General features: G+C 39.9%; 11 protein-coding genes across 11 annotated transcripts; 6 read left to right on the forward strand and 5 right to left on the reverse strand. All coding sequences in view use genetic code 12, as the record gives it.

Moving 5' to 3' along the window:
* Positions 1–333: 333 nt before the first annotated feature.
* On the forward strand, positions 334–801 carry SPAPADRAFT_60324 (uncharacterized protein; the record flags this gene model as incomplete). Its single annotated transcript, XM_007374452.1, has 1 exon — positions 334–801. One exon carries the CDS (start codon positions 413–415, stop codon positions 749–751), a length of 339 nt encoding a protein of 112 aa, XP_007374514.1.
* Positions 802–1,022: 221 nt separating this feature from the next.
* SPAPADRAFT_60325 (uncharacterized protein) lies at positions 1,023–3,438 on the forward strand (the record flags this gene model as incomplete). The annotated part of the gene is made up of 1 exon (XM_007374453.1): positions 1,023–3,438. The coding sequence occupies one exon, from the start codon at positions 1,061–1,063 to the stop codon at positions 2,342–2,344; it is 1,284 nt and encodes a 427-aa protein (XP_007374515.1).
* SEH1 (Seh1p) lies at positions 2,354–3,406 on the reverse strand (the record flags this gene model as incomplete). Its single annotated transcript, XM_007374454.1, has 1 exon — positions 2,354–3,406. The coding sequence occupies one exon, from the start codon at positions 3,404–3,406 to the stop codon at positions 2,354–2,356; it is 1,053 nt and encodes a 350-aa protein (XP_007374516.1).
* A 77-nt stretch (positions 3,439–3,515) lies between the features above and the next one.
* On the forward strand, positions 3,516–5,073 carry ALG7 (UDP-N-acetylglucosamine--dolichyl-phosphate N-acetylglucosaminephosphotransferase; the record flags this gene model as incomplete). The annotated part of the gene is made up of 1 exon (XM_007374455.1): positions 3,516–5,073. The coding sequence occupies one exon, from the start codon at positions 3,538–3,540 to the stop codon at positions 5,020–5,022; it is 1,485 nt and encodes a 494-aa protein (XP_007374517.1).
* Positions 5,074–5,162: 89 nt separating this feature from the next.
* SPAPADRAFT_49931 (uncharacterized protein) lies at positions 5,163–6,869 on the reverse strand (the record flags this gene model as incomplete). The annotated part of the gene is made up of 1 exon (XM_007374456.1): positions 5,163–6,869. One exon carries the CDS (start codon positions 6,867–6,869, stop codon positions 5,163–5,165), a length of 1,707 nt encoding a protein of 568 aa, XP_007374518.1.
* A 56-nt stretch (positions 6,870–6,925) lies between these two features.
* SPAPADRAFT_60328 (diphthamide synthase) lies at positions 6,926–8,419 on the reverse strand (the record flags this gene model as incomplete). Its single annotated transcript, XM_007374457.1, has 1 exon — positions 6,926–8,419. One exon carries the CDS (start codon positions 8,393–8,395, stop codon positions 7,409–7,411), a length of 987 nt encoding a protein of 328 aa, XP_007374519.1.
* Positions 8,420–8,498: 79 nt separating this feature from the next.
* On the forward strand, positions 8,499–8,708 carry SPAPADRAFT_60329 (uncharacterized protein; the record flags this gene model as incomplete). Its single annotated transcript, XM_007374458.1, has 1 exon — positions 8,499–8,708. The coding sequence occupies one exon, from the start codon at positions 8,499–8,501 to the stop codon at positions 8,706–8,708; it is 210 nt and encodes a 69-aa protein (XP_007374520.1).
* A 267-nt stretch (positions 8,709–8,975) lies between these two features.
* Positions 8,976–12,125, reverse strand: GDH2 (glutamate dehydrogenase (NAD(+)); the record flags this gene model as incomplete). The annotated part of the gene is made up of 1 exon (XM_007374459.1): positions 8,976–12,125. The coding sequence occupies one exon, from the start codon at positions 12,123–12,125 to the stop codon at positions 8,976–8,978; it is 3,150 nt and encodes a 1,049-aa protein (XP_007374521.1).
* Positions 12,126–15,865: 3,740 nt separating this feature from the next.
* SPAPADRAFT_66021 (uncharacterized protein) lies at positions 15,866–16,948 on the forward strand (the record flags this gene model as incomplete). The annotated part of the gene is made up of 1 exon (XM_007374460.1): positions 15,866–16,948. The coding sequence occupies one exon, from the start codon at positions 15,866–15,868 to the stop codon at positions 16,712–16,714; it is 849 nt and encodes a 282-aa protein (XP_007374522.1).
* An 822-nt stretch (positions 16,949–17,770) lies between these two features.
* SPAPADRAFT_60332 (uncharacterized protein) lies at positions 17,771–18,279 on the forward strand (the record flags this gene model as incomplete). Its single annotated transcript, XM_007374461.1, has 1 exon — positions 17,771–18,279. One exon carries the CDS (start codon positions 17,848–17,850, stop codon positions 18,187–18,189), a length of 342 nt encoding a protein of 113 aa, XP_007374523.1.
* Positions 18,280–18,297: 18 nt separating this feature from the next.
* SPAPADRAFT_137551 (uncharacterized protein) lies at positions 18,298–20,124 on the reverse strand (the record flags this gene model as incomplete). Its single annotated transcript, XM_007374462.1, has 1 exon — positions 18,298–20,124. One exon carries the CDS (start codon positions 20,122–20,124, stop codon positions 18,298–18,300), a length of 1,827 nt encoding a protein of 608 aa, XP_007374524.1.
* Positions 20,125–20,251: the final 127 nt, after the last annotated feature.

The following is a 20,251-nucleotide window of genomic DNA, read 5'->3' on the forward strand; positions in this document are numbered from 1 at the left end:
TCATACATTCCATATCTAAACGAAACCATAAAAGGTTTACAAGACTGCCACAAGCGGTCCTGGTTTTGTACGATTGCATATCCAAATAGTTACTCAAATAGTAATCATCAGAAGATTCAAGAACAACATTCATAGTTGACAAGCAGCTAAATAATTGCCTGAACCCTAGATAACGTTTCATATTCAATATAAAGTCTCATGTATAAAGTTGCAACAAAATTCCGCACCTGGTAGCACCAAGAGTTAATCCGGGTAACCAATCATTAAAACTAGATGTTTTTTTTAGTCAAATCTCAAAGTATCGAAAAATTTACTCCATACCGGGAGCAGTAACACACACTGGTTGATTTTTGATACCAGATAATATAGCACTACATTAATAGACAATCTCACATAAAAATACACATATAAGATGTCCTCTAAAACAGAACTCCAACGAATGATAGTATCATTATTGAAAACCTTACCCAAGGAAAGGCTCACACACTATGCCTCCTTTAAACAAACCCAACTTGAGCGATTTCAAGACGCCAAAGTAATAGAAGGAATCAGTGAGGATGATTTGAAGTTGCAGTATGTTGCCTTGAGAGAGTTGGTTAATGATAAATACAAGAATTATTATAAATTGGACGATAAGTTGTTAAGACCCAAGGGGAACCCTGAGTATTACGAGAGATTACTTAAGGAGATCAAGGGAGATGGGAAAGAGACGTTGTTGACTGCCATGAGAACTGTGGTTTTTGGGAAGTAAGGGTAAAACTATAAATTCTTGTATATATTTAATAAACGTAATATTCGATGTGAAGTAGTGTTTGTCAAAGCCAGTGTATTATTTAAAGAATAGAGATGTATAGAAGAGAAGTAGTAGTAGTAGTACTGTTCATGTGAAGAGAGTCGTTGTCCCTTTCCGACCTCGGCAGGTTAGCGAGCGATGCGCGATTCTTCTTTCACGTCATTCAAATTTGCCAAAGATGCTCTGACATTTTTTTCTGTACCGCTGGCATAAACTTGGCTGCACAAACAAAACCAATTCACTAATACCAGAAGTAGCAGAATAGTCATGTCGGTATTTGGTTCAATCAGGCGATCAAGACCGCTTCAGGCCTTACTTTCCCTCCTTGCATTGGTACTTGTATATCTTATGTTCTTCTCCCCTTGGAGTGGCAGTGACACATATACGCCGGAAGAGATCAATAATCTTTTACAAAACAAGGAATCGCATATTGTCAGTTTGAAAAAGGTGGAGCTTACTGCCCAGGAGTTGAAACAGCCATACCTCGATAGTTCCCATTTCAAGACTAAGAACTGGAACTTAAAGGGAAGCACCATGGTTAAGAACAACGAGTACATCAGGTTGACATCTACCAATCCGCATTTGGCCAGCAACATGTTTGCCCAGAAACCGATCACGGCAGAATCATTTGAAATGGAGTTAACATTTCACATTCACAACAAACAGGCTACCCGTGGGTTAGTCGGGGATGGGTTAGCTGTATGGTTTCTTGATAAGCCTTCGGAAATCGGGAATGTATTTGGGATCGAAAATCAATTTAATGGGTTGGGGGTTATGATGGATACGTACAAAAATGGAAAACGTGGACAGTTCCCCTATGTCAATTTAATGTTGGGTGATGGTCATACCAAGTACAACAAGCAGACTGATGGGTACGAAACGAGATTGGCAGGATGTGTCGCCAAGAATCTCTTGAATCCAGCTGCAGGGGAAACCAAAATGAGACTTGTGTATATTAAGAACGGGTACTTGTCGATTGATTTCAATTACTTTGGCAGACACGAAGAATGGATGAATTGTGTTACATTGACTGATGTTCACTTGCCCAAGGTGAAATACCTCGGATTGTCTGCCAACACTGGTCAATTGTTTGAAAATGTCGATATTATTGAAAATAGAATGTATGCTCTTTTCAAGCCCGACGGAAGTTATGTTCAGTCCATTGACGAATTGGAAGACTTGATCAGAGCCCAACAAAGATACGAAGATGATATTGATAAAGTTGCTGATGTCATTCACGAAGAACAAGAAGCCAGAACTGCCAAGGGTAAGAGAACCGACAAGAAGGATTTGAATAAGAAAAAGCGAAGATCTTTACAAAGGTTGAAGAATTCGGAAAGGAGGATCAAGGAAAGGGAAAGACAAATGAGGTTGGAAAAATATGGTGATCCTGACGCTACGTTTGTGAGAAGATGGACCAAACGTATCTTGTCAGCCATCAAATTTATCATTTACGGACTAATCTCCATCGTCCTTATTTGGTTTGCATGGATTATTATTCGAATGCAAAGACAAAAGAGAAGAACAAAAACCACTGGGTTATTAGATTAAACATATACTCTATTTAGGTTCAGCTTCTATTCCTCTATTGTCTGAACGATTACTTGTATTAATAACACTCATACATTTCCATTCACTCAAATAGTTACTCTTCCATAATCGTAGTTTTCCATCATCACCAGCAGAAGAAAGTATAGTACCAGTCATATTCCAATTGACCCGCCATACTTCCAGTTTATGATCACTTAATTTCGCCAAGGTTTCAATTTTCAAGTCCCCTTGTGGAGTTTCGGTGGCTTTGAAGATACGAACATATCCGTCTTTACAACCAGTGGCTATTAAATGGTAGTTACGACCCATGGATGGGGCCCAACTAACTGATCGTATTAACCCATTGTGTTCAGGCAAGTTTCCTAGTTTGATATACTTTGATTCCGATTCCTTATTAGGTTCATGGGACTGTGATAGGGGCAGGTCACCAGAATCATCGAGTTTATTTCGATTGGGGGCCGTTCCATAGATAAACCCCTGGTCTAATGCCACCACAATAAACTTTTCCGTAGTGGTAAATTTGGACGGACACCATTCTATGGCAAAACTGCTCTGAAGACTCTTTGCTGGTAACAGCAGGTTCAAAATAGGGATCTCAGTAGTCAATGCCCACTGTGACAAATCACTTGGCTCCAACGATTCATAAATCCGAAAAATCCCATCGGACCCAACACATCCCAATTTCAATCCCAAGTGGTTTGGAGCAAACACAACGTCGTAAATCGGGGCATAACTCTCAATAGCCAATGTTGCCAATTTAGTCCATCGTCTCCCCAGGCCATGCAATTCATCCGGCTGTTCCTGCCAGATCTTAACCGTACGATCAAACGAACACGATGCGAGGATTTTAGAACTGGAAAATTCAGGGTGGGCCCATGAAACACGCACAATCAGGGAATCGTGGGCTTTCCACAGGTCATTGAGGACCCACAGTGATGTCGTCGAATCCAAGTCAAACACTTTTATATGTTGGTCCGACAGCACCGTGGCAATGTGTTTACCATAGAAGTCGTATTTTATATCATGAATTAACTCCTCGTGTCCGGTTAAGAAGGGTTTCATTCTGTAGTCTGTTGTCTTTTGGGTAGAGGGTTGGTTGATGTTTTTCCTTGTGTGGAGATATTTTTTTTCTGAGTGTTGATAAATTGTTGCCAAGTTAAATTAGACACGTAATCTCAGTGCAATTAAGTAAAATGCTAAATTCATGGGTATTCAGACTTGCGCTTGTGTTGGGTGCCGTCTCTGCGATTACCCCAAACAATCCCATCAGAACCGTGATTGCATTCGCTGTCATTGGATATGTCGTGACCATCCTGATCATCCCTCGCCTTGGTGCCAGTTTCATCAAGATTGGACTCAAGGGGAAGGACATGTCTAAACCACCACCAGTCAGTGAAATACCAGAGACAATGGGGTTGGTGGCTGCATTAACTTATATGTTCCTCATGTTTGGCCTTATCCCATTTATCTTCTTCAAGTATTTGGTATCTTTTGGATCCATGTCGGATGATGCAGTGGTTGCATCCAATTATATCGAGCAATATCTTGCTGTCGCCAACAACAGGTTGTTCCCTCATAACAAATTGGCTGAGTTTTTGAGTGCAGTGTTGTGTTTGCAGAGTACTGTGATTTTGGGGTTCCTTGATGACTTGTTTGATATTAGATGGAGACACAAGTTTTTCATTCCCGCAGTTACTTCGTTGCCATTGTTGATTGTCTACTATGTTGATTTCAGTGTAACTAGTGTGGTTATCCCTAGGTTTGTCAGTGACTTCCCTGGTGGATACTTTTTGATTAACGTGATCAATTGGATCAGCAAGTATGGAAACCACTTGGTTACTTTAGTTACGGGGTTATCGTTTAGAACATTACAAACAGATTACGTGGTGCCGGACTCTACTCCTAAATTGCTTGATTTAGGGATATTCTATTATGGTTACATGTCGGCTGTTTCTATTTTTGCCCCCAATTCCATCAACATCTTGGCGGGAATTAACGGGTTAGAAGTGGGACAATCCTTGGTGCTTGCGGTCATTTTCCTTATTAACGATTTCTGCTATCTTTCGTCAGAGAAAATTTCTCAAGCAGCTCACGATTCGCACTTATTGTCGGTGATTTTCATCGTACCGTTCGTGGGGGTATCCCTTGCATTGCTTCAATACAATTGGTTCCCAGCCAGAGTGTTTGTCGGAGACACGTATTGTTACTTTAGTGGTATGGTATTTGCCAGTGTGGGTATCTTGGGTCATTTCTCCAAGACATTGTTAATCTTCCTCTTGCCGCAAATCATAAACTTTATCTATTCCGTGCCACAATTGTTTAACATCGTGCCATGTCCTAGACATAGATTGCCTAAATTTGATGTCAAGGACGGATTAATGTATCCTAGTTATGGAGAACTAAAAAGTAAGAAGGGGATATCCAATGCATTGCTTTCATTTTTGGAATTGTTCAAACTTGTCAAACTAGAAAGAGATAAACTGGGTGCAATTACAAGGTTTTCTAATTTAACAATCATAAATCTTTTATTGGTGTGGTTTGGTCCATTACGAGAAGATCACTTGTGTACCTTAATCCTTGGAATACAATTTGTCATCGGTGTATCGATGCTTACGGTTAGACATACAGTCGGTCCATGGCTATTCGGATATGATAACTTATCATGGGGTGTAAAGTAGGTTCTATAGACATTATAATATAGGTCGTGTAAATTCGCACAATCAAATTTCAACTTTTTATTTTTGGGGCGAATCCCAAAGTCTGATTTGTGTAATTCTTGTTGTTTCCTTCAAGTGAATACATCAAGTATATACACTGTTCATACAATGGCAGCTCCTCCTCCACCACCACCGCCACCACCTCCTCCGGGTCCACCACCACCACCAGGTCCACCGCCCCCTCCCAGTTTAGGCAGTGCAGGTCCTCCTCCAGCAATGCCGCCAGGAAGAGACGCTCTTCTTGGTGATATTCGTAAGGGAATGAAATTGAAAAAGGCAGTCACCGTTGATAAATCAAAACCAATCATAGACAGTAAAGTATCAGTATCAGCAGCACCACCACAACCTTCCAATGCCACATCTACATCTTCTTCACATGCACCGGCTATTCCTTCAGCTGGACCTCCACAATTGGGTGATATATTCGCCGGCGGTATGCCAAAGTTGAAACATGTGGATAATAGATCAGGAATGGTTCCTCCATCAGCACCTAAGATCCCAATTCCTACCAATTCAGCGGCCCATCCGCCGATCCCTTCCGTGCCCACTGGTTCGAGACCTACCAAACATCCAGAAATACCCTCAGTCCCCACTGGTTCAAGACCAGCCCATAAAAAATCTCTGAGTATTCTGTCAGCACCACCACCAACTATACATGCACCACCAGTTCCAACAGCAGCGCCCCCGATTCCAACGGCAGCACCCCCAATTCCAGGGTCACTCCCACCACCACCGCCACCCGTGGTTTCCCCAAGTCCTCCGAAGATGCCACCCACCAGACCCAAGAAATCGACCCATCTTAGAACAGACTCTGTCAATTCAGTGATTGAAGATAAAACTCCACCTCCTTTGCCTACTATGGCTGCACCTCCACTTCCGCCAATTCCAATGGGCATACCACCACCACCACCACCTCCTCCTCCGGCAGCACCCCCAGCGGCACCACCTGCACTTGCATCGGCACCTCCACCTCCACCACCACCACCACCACCTGCATCTAGTACTCCAGCTGCTGCTACGGCTCTTCCACCACTGGCATCGCCATTACCTTTCCTTAGTGAAATTAACGCAAAACGAGATGACAAGCATGTGGTTGATTCAGTGCCTACAAATAATAGAATGAGTTCAAGTACAAAAGCACCAGCTATTCCTGCATCAGGACCTCCACCTCCTCCACCAATACCTACTTCGGGACCACCACCTATTCCAAACATGCTCCCACCAGCTATTCCTCTGGCACCTCCACCACCACCTGCTGCTGCCCCTATACCTCCACCGGCACCACCGTTGTCAACTACCGGGGCTCCACCACCTCCTCCACCTCCACCTCCACCACCTATGGTTCCTGTGTTACCAACTGGTGGAGCACCACCTCCCCCACCACCAGGCCCTCCTCCACCTACGTTATCACTCCCACCACCATCATCATCAAAAGCAAAATCCCCCACGCCAGCAGCAGGAGGGTTGCCATTCCTTGCTGAGATCAACTCGAAAAGAAACGAGTCATTTGTGGTTGATGGGTCAAAATCAGGATATTCAACTTCATCAGAAGCGTCTACTCCTGTTCCTGAGAAACCAAGGGAAGAAAAGAAAAAGTTTAATCCTTTTGGAGCGGCACCTCCTAAACGAAATGTGAGTGCACCTTCTGTACCTCCTGCACCTCCTGCACCTCCTGTTCCGCCAACTGCACCACCTATTCCAAGTGTGGTTCCTCCAGTGGCCAATAAGGCAGCACCCGCACCATCTGCTCCGCTAGCACCACCAATTCCATCAATGATTCCTCCTAAAGCACCACCAATTCCAGCCATGGTTCCACCAACTATCCCACATCCACCAGTTCCACAATTCCCACCTCAAGAAGAATCAGAAGAAGAAGAAGAGGAGGAGGAGGAGGAGGAGGAGGAGGAAGAAGAGCTTAGTTCACCCGGATTTTCAACTCCTCCAGTGTTGCCACATATGGTACCACCACCACCACCACCTGCAGTGACTAATGCACCTCCTCCACCACCGCCACTGTTGCCTAACATGGCACCACCACCTCCTCCACCAACAAATGCACCTACCCCTCCAGCAGTAAGTCATCCATACAAGAAAGCCGCTCCACCACCCCCACCATCAGCTTCATCTGGCTTGGATCAATTACAAAATGCCGGATCCTCATTACGGAAAATATCTGCTAGGGAATATACAATTGGTGGACACGCCAGCACGGAGAAGATTGTTATCGATGATAAGAGATTTAAATTTACAAATGCATCTGCGCTTCCTAATCCACGCCGATACAATGGTGCCAAAAAGTTATATCCTAGTGGCCGAGGCTCGTCTGTTCCATTAGATTTAAGTTTATTTACATAGTTGTATCAGGAGACCAAGTTTGTACAACATTATCATAGAATGAGCATGTAGCAACGTAGTTATCCCCCCAATCACCGCCGTAGCACATACTCTCATGATCCTCTTTGAAGTATCTCGAGACTGTGAACTTATTCTCGTCAGTTTCTACAATACGAGCACCGTCATACATGCAACAGACCAATAAGCGATTGTCGTCTTCAGTGGGGCTTGGAATAAGTCTCCATACCCCTCCACCGAGATTTTCTTCTTGAAGGAGTCGAGGAATGCCGGCACGTAAGTCAAACACACGTAGATGGTCGTCATAACACCCAGTCCATAAACTGTACGGATCAGCACGAAAGTCCTTTCCCGGAGCTAATATAGACACTACTCCAGCACTGTGGTGTCTTCTATTAGACCAGATTTTCTCATTGGTGCGTAGATCATGGGCTATGAGTTGGGAATCATCTCCTCCGGTATACACGACATGGCTCATCTCACCTTCGCCGAACGCACCAGTCCAGCATTCCAATTCATGAGACGTAGACAAGAATTCTACCTTTTCTGTTGCCACATCGAATATCCCCAGTGATCCATCCGTGAATGTCAACAAGACTTTATCATCTGGAGAAAAGAAGCACGATGTGATGAGGACGTCGTCTTCCTCGGTGACTTTGACATCACTTATCAATTCAATGTTGTCGGTAATTCTCCAACACATAACATGGCCAATTGAATCCACTGATATAAGATGATTAGCTTGTTTCGGGTTGAATTTGATGTCGAGAATGGCACCAGCGGTGGCATACGTCTGTTTTAACGTGAATGTACCATTGACGTAGTGGTATAGGTCGATGGAGCCATGACGATGCCCACTGTCTTCGAGCTTGTATGTTCCTATTACAATAATTCGAGGGTTAGTGGGATGGATACGGAGAGAACATGGCGGGAGGATTGTTTTGGTCACACTATATCGTTTGCTATGTGGGATGGCCAGCATGGTATACTTCTCTTTCAGTTTGGCAACCAATTGAATGAATGAATAAAAAAAAAAAATCGAAATTTAAAACTAACATTTACGTTGTGTACTTTCTACTGACAACATGAGTATATACAAGAAATGGATGGCCTTGCCAGCAAACGGTCGTTATACCATCGCTGGATTAACCATGGTCCTTGCATATGCCGGTGATTATTTGTGCACTAAGTTGTGGGAAGAGCAAGAGGCTCGTGCTGAAGTGTTGAAGAGGGTTGAAGAACAACGGGCAAAACAACAGGGTGCTCCAGCGGTCGCTGCTGAAAAGAAAAACTAGACGATATGAATGATCATATAAATAAAAATAAAAGGAGTTATCAACTTGAATTAAAGTGGAATGAGTTAGGTACTACATGTAAATAGGATATGTTAAAAATAAATGTTGAGATGATGAACAACCAGAGAAATGTCCATGACATCCAACCAATAGCAACCGCCTGCTTTTGCAATAAAGAACAGCATTTACTAAAACAGTATTAACAATAAATAATCATATATTTTAAAATTATAAACAAAAAAATCAAACAGTAAATATCTATTAAATTTAGTACTTGAGCAATCCCTTCTTAATGAATTGCTTTCTGGTGGAACTGATAAATTCCAAAAACTTGGCTGGGTTAGAGTCAATTCCTCTAGAATAGACAAACTTGGAGGCCAAGTAAGTAGCGAAAATAGCCTTTAAGTAAGCTTCTGGCACTCTACTCAAGACATTTTCAATACCAACCTTTTCCAACAACAATGGAGGCAAAGAGTCCAATAACACGGCATTACGGAATTCAACATCGTCATCCCATAATTCACGAGAGTTACTCAACTCATCACCCAACTTGTTGATAGCAACAGACAATTCATCAGACAAAATGGTAAATGGCTTACCAGTATCTTCATGCAACTTCCAAAGAGATTCAAATTCAGCTTCAGCATTGTCGACAATCTTCTTTTGCACGTCCCTGACGTAGGCAGTGTAGAATTGTGGTTTGGCACCAGTAGAATCAACACACATGCTTTCCAAAAAGGTCTTGTCATCAAAGGCCAAGGCAGCCAACACTTCCAAAGAGGAAGAAGTAACACCACCCTTGTTAGTAGAAGCATCCTTAAAGATAATAATACCAGCCTTTTCCAAAATCAATTTGGCAGATTGGGTAATAAACAAATTGGCACCTTCAACAAAGTATGGAACAACGGACTTACCAGTCTTTTCGTCAATGAAATCATGGACATTGTTAGTGTCGATAGCAGCAGGACGACCACCACATGGAACGAAAAGATCAACACCCCCAACACCATATTGTTCCTTCAACTTCAAGTGGAAGGTGTTTCTAAAGGCAACACCACTAGTGACAATTTGACCGCTTGGTAAAGTGATATCCATGTCATCAACCAATACAACATAACCTTGGGCCGACAACTTGGATCTGTCGTAATGTTCAATCATCTTTCTTTCCTTGGCCAATCTGAGCAATTCTTCCTTGTCCAAACCTTGAGGATCACAAATAACACCAGATCCATCAACAAGACCAACATAGTTTTCACCACGAGATAACAAGATTTCGTTAGATCCTAAATCACCATCTGGACCACCGGTTTGGAATTTTCTAATCTTGGAATCATCAATATTCAACTTTTCGTAAATCTTATTAACATAAGCTCTCACGGACAAAGTAGTCATACCATATTCATCATGAGGAATACCACCCAATTGTGGTGACTTACCAGTCAAGAAAGACTTCCACCATGGAGCACCACGATCACGGGCATGCAAAGTAGCCCAGTCAACATAGTGAGCAGTACCTTCATCTGGACCCAAAAACAAAATTTCTGGCTTATTGTACAAATCAACATATTGGTCCTTGACACCAGGAATGTGTTGCTTCAACAACAAGTCAATCAAAGCATCAATATACTTCTCAAAACAAGCCTTTGGACGGTCTTGAGCGGCACCTGGATCCAACAAGATAACCCCCTTGGACCCACCTTCTGGGATATCCTTATTCTTACGTTGTTGAGTATTGGCCAAGTTGTAATTTTCATCAAACATATTACGAACATTGACATTATAAGCATCATAAGATCTGGATTTGACAATTCTGATACCACCACGGGCAATATCTCTGAATCTGATGTGGAAACCTCTGAAGTCGGAACCAACAACGAAAAACATACCGTATGGACGTTCTGGGTATTCAGATTCTGGTAAAAAGGATGGATCCAATCTGAAGGAAAGAGCAACCTTGGTGGAAGTGTAGAAGTTGGTCTTTAAAATCGACTTGTTGAACATGTACAAGGCTCTTAAAACAACAGCGTGATGTTCATTTTGAGAGCATTCTCTTGATAACAATTGTTCAAAATCAGCTTCAGAACCAACTGGGGTGATTTGCGATAATCTTTGGTAACTCAAAGTCTTTTCCATTGAAGATCTAATATAGTGGACATCAGCAAATTGACGGTACAACTTACGGACAATTTCACGTCTAACGTCAAACACTTCCTTGATGAAATCTTGAGTATAAGTTTCAGCTCTTAATCTCTTCTTTAAACTGTTTAAAACTTCAGCGTGTTCAATCGATTTGGATGGGTCCAATAACGAAGATAATTTGCTGTATTCTGGGCCAAGACGATTCAAAAAGTGTGCCACAAAGATAACAGCAGATTGAGCATAGATGGATTCTTGCAAGGACAATTCACCTTGGATAAATCTGTCGTGGAAAAAGTTGTGTGGGATACAGTACAACAAAGAAGCTTCCTTGATAACTTGGTAGATGGATAAATCAACTTGAGATTTGGTCAGTTTAGCTCTGACATACATGGAGATGATAGTAACACCGTTAGCAAATTGCTCCACGTATTTTCTGGTGGTTTGCAACTTGTAGTAATTAGCCAAATCACTTAAAGCAGAACTATATCTAGCAGAAGTCTTTTGTCTGTAACCAATAACCACTCTGTACTCTTCAGAAGATTCAATTGGGAAATGTCTAATGACTGGACCGGTGGTCTTGATAACATCCTTGACAATTTCTTGGTACAAGGTCTTGGTTCTTTCGGAAGCAATCTTCAAGAAAGTAGAATCACCAATCTTTTCGATATCAGTTTCATTAGCTGACACGTTGGCGTGTTTATAACGGTTTTCATAGACGAAAAACAATCTGACAAATTGTTCGTGTAAAGTCTTGTTCTTTTCGTAAACCCCCAGTAAAATAGCATCGGTCTTGTAATTGAGTGGGGCACTGAAATATTCAGTACGGTAACTGGTGCCAGAAGCCACGGAAGGATCGACATATTTATCGTCAATGGCGATTTCAAATTGGTTTCTTTGGCTTGAGGTGTGGGAATCGATAGTATCAAAGAAAACTGCATGGTCTTCAGCTTCTCTCTTGTAGCTAATCAAAGGTTGGTTTCCGTCCAAGTTGGAACTGGAGTAAGCTTGGACCTTACAAGAGTACAAGGCGTGGATGTGGGAGGCGATGTCTTCAGGCAGGGATCTGGCGAAAAACACGTCATCAATCCCCAAACTTTCGTAAAACCACTTGGTTTCGGATTCAATCAAGGATTCAGGGATGAAACCAACGGAATCCAACACGTCCAAGACTTGTTCGAATTGTTCCTTTTTGCCAACAAAAGGAGTGTCGATGTAGTCCTGCTTGGAAGAACCAACGGATAAGTTCGACATGGCGGTGTCAATGGTGGAAGCAACCATGATAGGGATAGTTAAGAATTTAAATAGGGATAACCACTAGTGGTACTGAGTAGCCTAATGGAATAAACTTGTAGAGGAAGAGAAAGAGAAACGGAAAAGGTAAAAAAAAAGGAGTTTCATGGGTATATTTATACTATTGGGAAATTCCAGGTTGTCAATTTTATTGTGGGGGACAAGAAAGGACGTGATTTGGAAAATGTCTGTCCTTCGATGGCATGGCCAACAAAAATAAAAAAAAATAAAATGTTCTAAAAAATATTTCCATAAGGCAAAACTTTCTTTGTCGCCTGCACATACTTTATTTCTTTTTCAAAACTGCTTTGAGGCATTAGATCTCCACAGTGTTTCAATGCCGTGATTGCATCCATGTACATGTATAGCTATTACATTGCTGTCGCCAGCTGGTTTAACTGGTACAGATCAAAACGAAGAAATCATAAAAAATCAAGTGGAGACCGTATTCTCGATGACATGTAATGACCGGTTGGCCCGTTCGAGGCACGACTACGAGTTCTCGTTTTGGAAGTTGAGGGGTATATATATAACAATAACGTTCATTACTAGTGGAGTATAAAAGTGGGGTCTGTAATTTTTTTAGTCGATGTCATCCCGCTATTATACGAAAGTGACCTTGTTGGTAGTAGCGGCATGTAACGGCTATATACAATAGAAACTTGTAACTTTTTTCTTCACGCTAGAAATGTATACTTCATCCTTGGTAGCATCTACAGAAAAACCCTACCTCTCTTACATTGGATAATTCTTCTACATATATTAACTGTGTCGATGGCAAAACTCAGTTTGTTGGTTGGTAATGCGAAGCGAAATCTGGGGAAAAAATTGACGTTTTTTTTTTGTTTTTTTAAGCTCATTATTTTTCATCAGTGCGTCACACTAATTGGCGACTCCGAAATTCCCACCGTTTAACCACCAGGCATCGTTCTACGCCACCATAATTTACCCACTTTGTAATATTTCCCAATATTGACGAAACCGCAATAATCCGCACGGTTCTTGAAAGTATGGCCATGCGGGCTTATTGTTGGGTATTGGTGTCGTAGCTTGGCCTTGCCCGCCTCCCCGAAAGAAAAAACTCGGATATACAAGTACGCATTTCGTAAGGCTATTTTTAGAAAAATGCCGCTAAGTTTTTGTTCGTGCCTACAACGAAAAAAAAGAGGGGGAAAACACCGGGTATCAACGGGTTCTGAAAAAAAAATATTTTTTACGTTTAGGGCCTCTACAACCGAGATTTGTGGCATTATTCGGCAATACGGGACAACTGTTTTCCACTGTGGTTCAAATGAGATGATTTGGTGTAAATTCTGGGGTGCACTGTAGGTAACTGCATGTATATGTAACATGAAATAGTTAAACCCCTCTTATTTTGATAGCATAGAAATTATTTTTTTTTACGTTTTCTTTTTTTCTTGGAGAATATTACTAGTTCAGGCTGGTTAGTGTTTACGTATTGACTATTTTTATGAGGTAGTTATAGTTATACAACGACTGAGTCTCTAACAAAATCGCAGTAAAGTTTTATTCACACTGGAAATATCTGTGAATGAAAATAGAATTTGCCGTTTGCCACAGTTCTATCGAGCCGAACGGTCAAATTAATAGTATAATTCTCGTTTATAATTACAATAATTGCGTAGAAATTTAGCAAATGTGGCTGAAACTTTCTTAGAACATTCTTTGTAGAATGCAAATTAAAACATATCCAATAGTACAAAAAAAACTTAATAGGATGAAGGAAGGAATGAAGGAAGGAAGTTTATTCTAATGTTTTCTATGTTATTAGGTTGCATATATTTGTTATTATCTCGTAACCCATCAAAGTAAAATTTCTTCTTTGTGTTTCTTCCTAGTTATTACCAGGGCCCCAATAAACCGAAAAGTATGCGTTTCTCCAAAGAACTACAAGTAAGGAATAGGAAAAAGGATAAATTATTATCTCAAATCGATCCTATAACCAGTGTGTATAATCAGTCCTGATATCGGGGTGACTAAAACTAGTGCAACCCGACCAAAATTTGTCGAATTCAGGTTGTATTCCAAAATGGATGTTTCCATCTATTGTTGTTCTTTGTCATATGCTGGGTTATTAGCCAATGTTCTTTGTTGACATTCTACAAGACAGTAAACTTAGTTGACAAGAATGTTGTGGTTAGGATGTGCAAGGAGGAAAAGGGGGTAGTAGTTAAGTCTAAATATAGCTCTATACACAATGTTTCTCTTGGAACTGCTGCACTAAAATTGATTTTGTATAGTAGGTAATTAGATAGAGTGCATGTTTGTTCTTGATGTTGTTTCATGTTTATTTTTATAAAATACAGTGCTCGTATTGTATTTTTAGAAAAACTTTGCAGCAACAGTTGCAGAAAATAACAAAAAAATATTCTTTTACGGAAATCTATTTGGGTGTTTATTGTTAGCACTCATGTGAAGTAATATTTCTACAAGAGTGCTAATAGAAATATAAGGTCAAGAGAAACGTGTTCTTCAGCTGAAAAATTGAAATATAAGGAGAGAGAGGGGGTATTGACAATTTTTCAAATGCAACCAAAGCAAGCATTAAAGTTTCTTTTCTATTCAAGTTAATTTACCCTTCCAAAACCAGCCAATTAAATTACTTTCCATATTCCGTATCATGTTAGTATGTTGGGTACACTCGTGGGTGTCAAAACCGTCTGGAGTGTCTTTCAAACCCCTATGAGATGCTAACCACGCGAAAGTGCCATGTGACTTATAGCTTTTTAGCAGGATTGCATCAGTTGAGCGGGGATTTTTCTTAGCAAAAAAAATTTCGAGACCACCAAAGCCGTTTAAGTTATTCCACGTACCTTTAAGACATGTACAGCTGCTCCTTGGAGAATCCTGTACTATGCAAAGCTACTTAAGTCAAACATATTTCTTAAAATAGAAATCACTTCCCCCAAACTAGAATGTGGATAAAACTTGCTGGACTAAGCTGCCCCAAATGAGTGCCTTTCCTAAAATAAAAACAAAATATACCAGGGCTAAGGAACCCCACAGAAGAAGAAGATCTCATGGGTTCTATAATTCCTCGGGAAGTTTCGAGATTGAACAGATTTACTTTACCCGCTTTGCCGATTTGTTGTGTAAACAGTTTCTCACGAGTTTCATTGGTTGTTTAGAATCTCAAACTTTATATGTCAATCAGATTAATTTTCATATAGAACGATCTTGTCACATTATCAATTGATTTACAAAAAAAAAAATACTTCCATCAAGGAGCTTTATGATTACCGTTTTCTTTTGAACTTCTAATTATAGGTGTAATAATACCTGCTGCCCCGGTTCCTGAATGGAAATCTAGTGCTGGTTTCCAAATTAAGCAAGGTTTTTCCAATATCAACATTGGAATTCCCACAGGTTGTCTAAAAAAAACCTTAAAACATAAGATAAGCTAAAATTAGAACTGGAAACAAGCCCGGATCGTAACCTTAATCCAGGTCACGATCTATTGCCTCCTTCATGCAAGTTAACCAATGGTACTTTGAATTTCAACCTAATTGAATCGCGATTTCATCTAATTGGGAATAAACTTTCAGTGACGCGAGAATCATGCAATGAAACTGGGTTATCCAGATTTTTAATAGAGGCCAATTTCAAATCCGCCTCATTCTAGCACATATATAAAGGTTTCAATAATTCCCACCTCGTCCTCGCCCTGGTTATATCATAATTTTTTTGGAATATAATCATAATTAACAATGAAGTATATTTATATTTTGTCTTTCGCTATTTTATCCTCAGGATTAGTCATTCAGAAGAGAGCTGATTGTATGATTAGTTGTTCGGCTCAAGCAGAAGCTGACACACCTGTCTGTGGTGAGCTCACCGGAGAAGAATATGATGCTTGTATTTGTGCCCAAGATCATCAGTATTGGGAAAATATTTGGACTTGTGTTGTTGGTTTATGTCCTGAATATTCTGCAGACTTGGATTTAAATGGTGCAGAAGCTAAGGCTAAGGTTTGTGCTGCTCCTCCAGAACCACAACCCGAAACAACAGCAACAGAGGCTGAAACAACAGCACCAGAGGTTGAACCCCCTGCAACCACCAATGCTGAAACAGAATCTTCGGAGGAACCTAAGCCAGAGGACCCCACAGATGTACCAACTGAAACAGGAACAGAACAACCAGCTGAAACAGGAACAGAACCACCAGCTGAAACAGGAACAGAACAAGGAACAGAGCAGCCTACTGAAAGTGCTACTGAAACTGGTGCTGCCACTGAAACTGGTGCTGCCACCAATACTGATGCCCCTGAAACAACTACTGTCACTGAGGAATGTTCTTCCGTCGAATGTGCAGAAGAAACATCTGTATCTGAATCAAAATCTGTGGTTACTATCACTGAATCATGTACCGAATCTCAAGTATGTACCAAGACTGTGACTATATGTGAGGGTAAACCATGCCCTACTACAAAGCCAGAGGAACCAACTAAACCTACTCCTACTACCAAACCAACTGTTGCACCTACAGAAGTCCCTAATGGTGCTGCTATCGCTGGTGTCGGATCAATAATGTACTTGTTGGTTGCTGCAATTTTGTGAGTTGGATAAATTTATACTTCAGGAAAGTGTTTATACGTTCTTTATACAAAGGTTTGAGATGGTACATTTAGTGAATTTTCGAGCACTATCTTAATTTTCTAGCTTCTTTTTATGTTCTTGTTTTTTTAAATTACTATGATTTACTCTTATATAATAACGCCATGGTGTTTTTGTATAGTAACATTATTTTAATTGTTATGAATCTAGTTTTAATAAATTTTTTTGTCTTTAAAAGAATTGTATTTGGTGACTTTCTTGTCAAGTTCTCTATTGTCTATTGCATACAAAATATCCTTTTGCAACCAGTCGTAAATTCAAAAACCAAAAAAAAAAATAACAACGCAAGATTCGACAATGCAATTATACGAATTGCAAAAAAAAAATATACAGATCACCTGTTCATATCTCAAAAGACCAACGTTACTTCAACTTGGGTCTTTCTGGAAATTATCATGATGTTAATGAGATGAATGTAATATACTTGACGCATTGATAGATAATACTTGTAGTTCAAAATGATAGAGAATGGATACTATATAGTATAAATAGGTACAAATAAGTTAAGCCCACAGCAACTGGAAAACCACATGGTGTGTGCATCAACTGACTAGAATGGTCAATACAATGGAACAGGTATTTGAAGGGAGCAATTATTTTTTTTTTTTTTTGCAAGCAAGTCACACTACTTCAGAAATTGTTTTACCTTGTCCTTTACCTAGAACAACATATAACAGGATATTGAAGCAATAATACAAACAAAAACAAACGGACAGATTCACTACTGAGACCATGAAACAGCAAGTTATTAGTTCCGACACAGCAATCTTGTGGCATTTGTGTCATATATTAGTTTGTTTATATGCACACTAAAAATAGTTATCTGTTAAAAGTTACCCGGATGATCCTTTTTTTCACCCCACATTTTTTTTTGTTTTGTTGCTTACAATGGAATGACACCATCGTCCCTCCTTGAAGATCCTCACCCTGAATACCGTTTTTACTTGAAATTCTCATGAATTCCCCCTTTTTTTTTACTTTCTTTCTTTTCTCTTTGTCAATTGTCAATTCTTATTCATAATTATTTGCAATTACATCTCAATCCACTCAATTACTCTTAGTCAATCAGCTTAGTTATGGCCAACCCACATAAAGTTCTTTATAAAGGTCAAGAAGTCGATTTCATTTTATTTGTCGATGATATAGAATTGTTGAAGAAGTATCGTAAGGGAGACACTACAATCCCTTTAGTTGATTTAGTATCTGTGTACAAGGTATTTTCCAATAGAAATCGTGGTTCTGGTGGTATCTTTGACCAAGCATCCAAGGGAGATTTGGAAAATGAATTTGGGAAAACTTCCGTTGATGATATCATCAAGAAGATCTTGATTGAAGGTGAAGACAAGAAGGATGTTCATCTCAATCCTGAATATTCCAGCAAGAATGATTCTCATGGTGGTAGAGATAGTGGTAACTAAACAACCTGATTACTCTTTTTTTAAGCATAAAAGTTTGTATGTTTTTATGAAGTAAAAAAGTATACACAAAATATACATCTATATCAAAGCTCACGTTCTAATGTAGTATCACTTTGAAGACGGTATGTACCAACTTACAGAATCTTTAAATCGTTTCAACGAATTCGATCGTGCAGTTACCGGTTCTGGAATGTCATCGTGTGAAACTTGATTCCCCTCTTTAGTCTCATCGTGCTCGTCTGATAGATCATGAGAATCGCTTTCCGTTTGATCCATTAATTTTCTAAACGACCATTTTCTTGTAAGAGAACTTGTACTCCGTAACGACCAGCTTCTCACGACTTCAGTGAATGTAGTTGTAGTTCTGAAATGTATGGGTAATTCTTTGCTCCATATACTTTCCAAATTTTTCTGATTTGCAACCACATTTGATTTTTTTAACACTAGTTGTTGATACATCAACAGATTATCATTTTCAAAGTAATTAGTTAGGCAAGTCAGACTTTGCAATTCGCTAATGGGGAAATCAAACTTCACTCTTATGTTGATCGAATGTTTAAAGTAACACTTTTTGATGTTCTTTTTATAGTTGTCTCCATCCAAGTCAATATTATAGGAGCAAATCTCTTGAGGAAATACACAAACATACTTAATTTCATCCTTGATGAAGTTTAAATCACAGGGTCCATTCACATAATTGATTAATGTATCTAGTAGATTTCTCCATATGGAAAACTCCAGTTCCGTCAAGAATACCATGGCAAACTCATATTGGCAAGAATTGATTTCAAAAATAATCTTGAATGCATATGGGTACTCACAGAATATTCCACCACAACTTTTGAACTCAGTTACTAACCATGTTTTGGACAAGGGGATAATGAATTTGATGTTTTGCTTGTATGACCGTCGAGTTTTTGATTTTATGCAATCACAAATTATGAGATGGCTTTTGAAGACAAGGATAGGATACGTTGAAATCTTTCCCCTTTCGCCAGCTTCAATCCAAATTATTGTTTCTGAACCAACTAAAAGAGCGTTGCCAAAGAATTCAATGCTCAATTCATGGACAAATGGGATATTCCTGAAGTTGATTATACTTTCTACCCGTTCATTGAACTCGCTTTGTTGTTGATGTAGTTTCCAACTATTATCGTTGATCAGCAGTAAATGAGAATGAATTTGATCCATCCAACATTTTACTTTTTGAGAACTGGCAAGATTTTCCTTGCATTGCTTGTGAATAGACTCTACTAGCAACTTATATTTTGATATTCTGGAGATGGGACCTTGGGAAAGCGACTCAATGGAAAAATCAAGATGTTTCTTTGACTGTTGGGACTTCTCAAGATATTTCTGCCAGGCAGTGGCCCACCTGATACTCACTTCTCTATCATTCAGTGTTTGATTATTCAACTTGGCAATCTTAAGGAAATCTTCATACTGTTTTATGTATTCCTCATACCAAAACCGACAGATTGCCGACTCGCAAACTCGTTGGGCAAACAATTCAGCAATTTGGTACAAACTTCGATCACTAGGAAACAACCTAGCCAAATCGTCAATCAACAGAGTATGTATTTCAATCAAATGGAGCAAACAGTACTTCACAATTTTCAACAGGTACGAGCTTTCAGTATTATCAACACAAGTATCGAAGAACACATCTCGTAATCGTTTCAATGATCCAAGATACATGTATTCAGATTGCACTAATTCTGCTAATGCCATTTGTAATTTCTTTTTTGCAATTGTCATGGGTTGATCTCTAGGGGAGAAGGACATGGTGGGCATGGGTGAACGAATGTCAACGGTCGATACCGATCCTGGTGACAAGGTATTGGCGGAATTCAAATGTGGATATAGCAATTTGCTTGATCCAACAATGGGACGATCATCTTCTAATAACTTCTTTGTAACTGGTCTGCTAATCATATCACATTTATTCAATTTATCAGAACCAGAGAAAAGGAATGGTGAATTCATTGGGAGAACGATAACATGAAGAAGAAACGATGTGTAACACAGATAGCCGCTGTTATTTTTGCACCCACCATTTTGT

This window comes from Spathaspora passalidarum, assembly GCF_000223485.1.
Source record: "Spathaspora passalidarum NRRL Y-27907 unplaced genomic scaffold SPAPAscaffold_3, whole genome shotgun sequence".
Lineage (NCBI taxonomy): Eukaryota > Fungi > Ascomycota > Pichiomycetes > Serinales > Debaryomycetaceae > Spathaspora > Spathaspora passalidarum.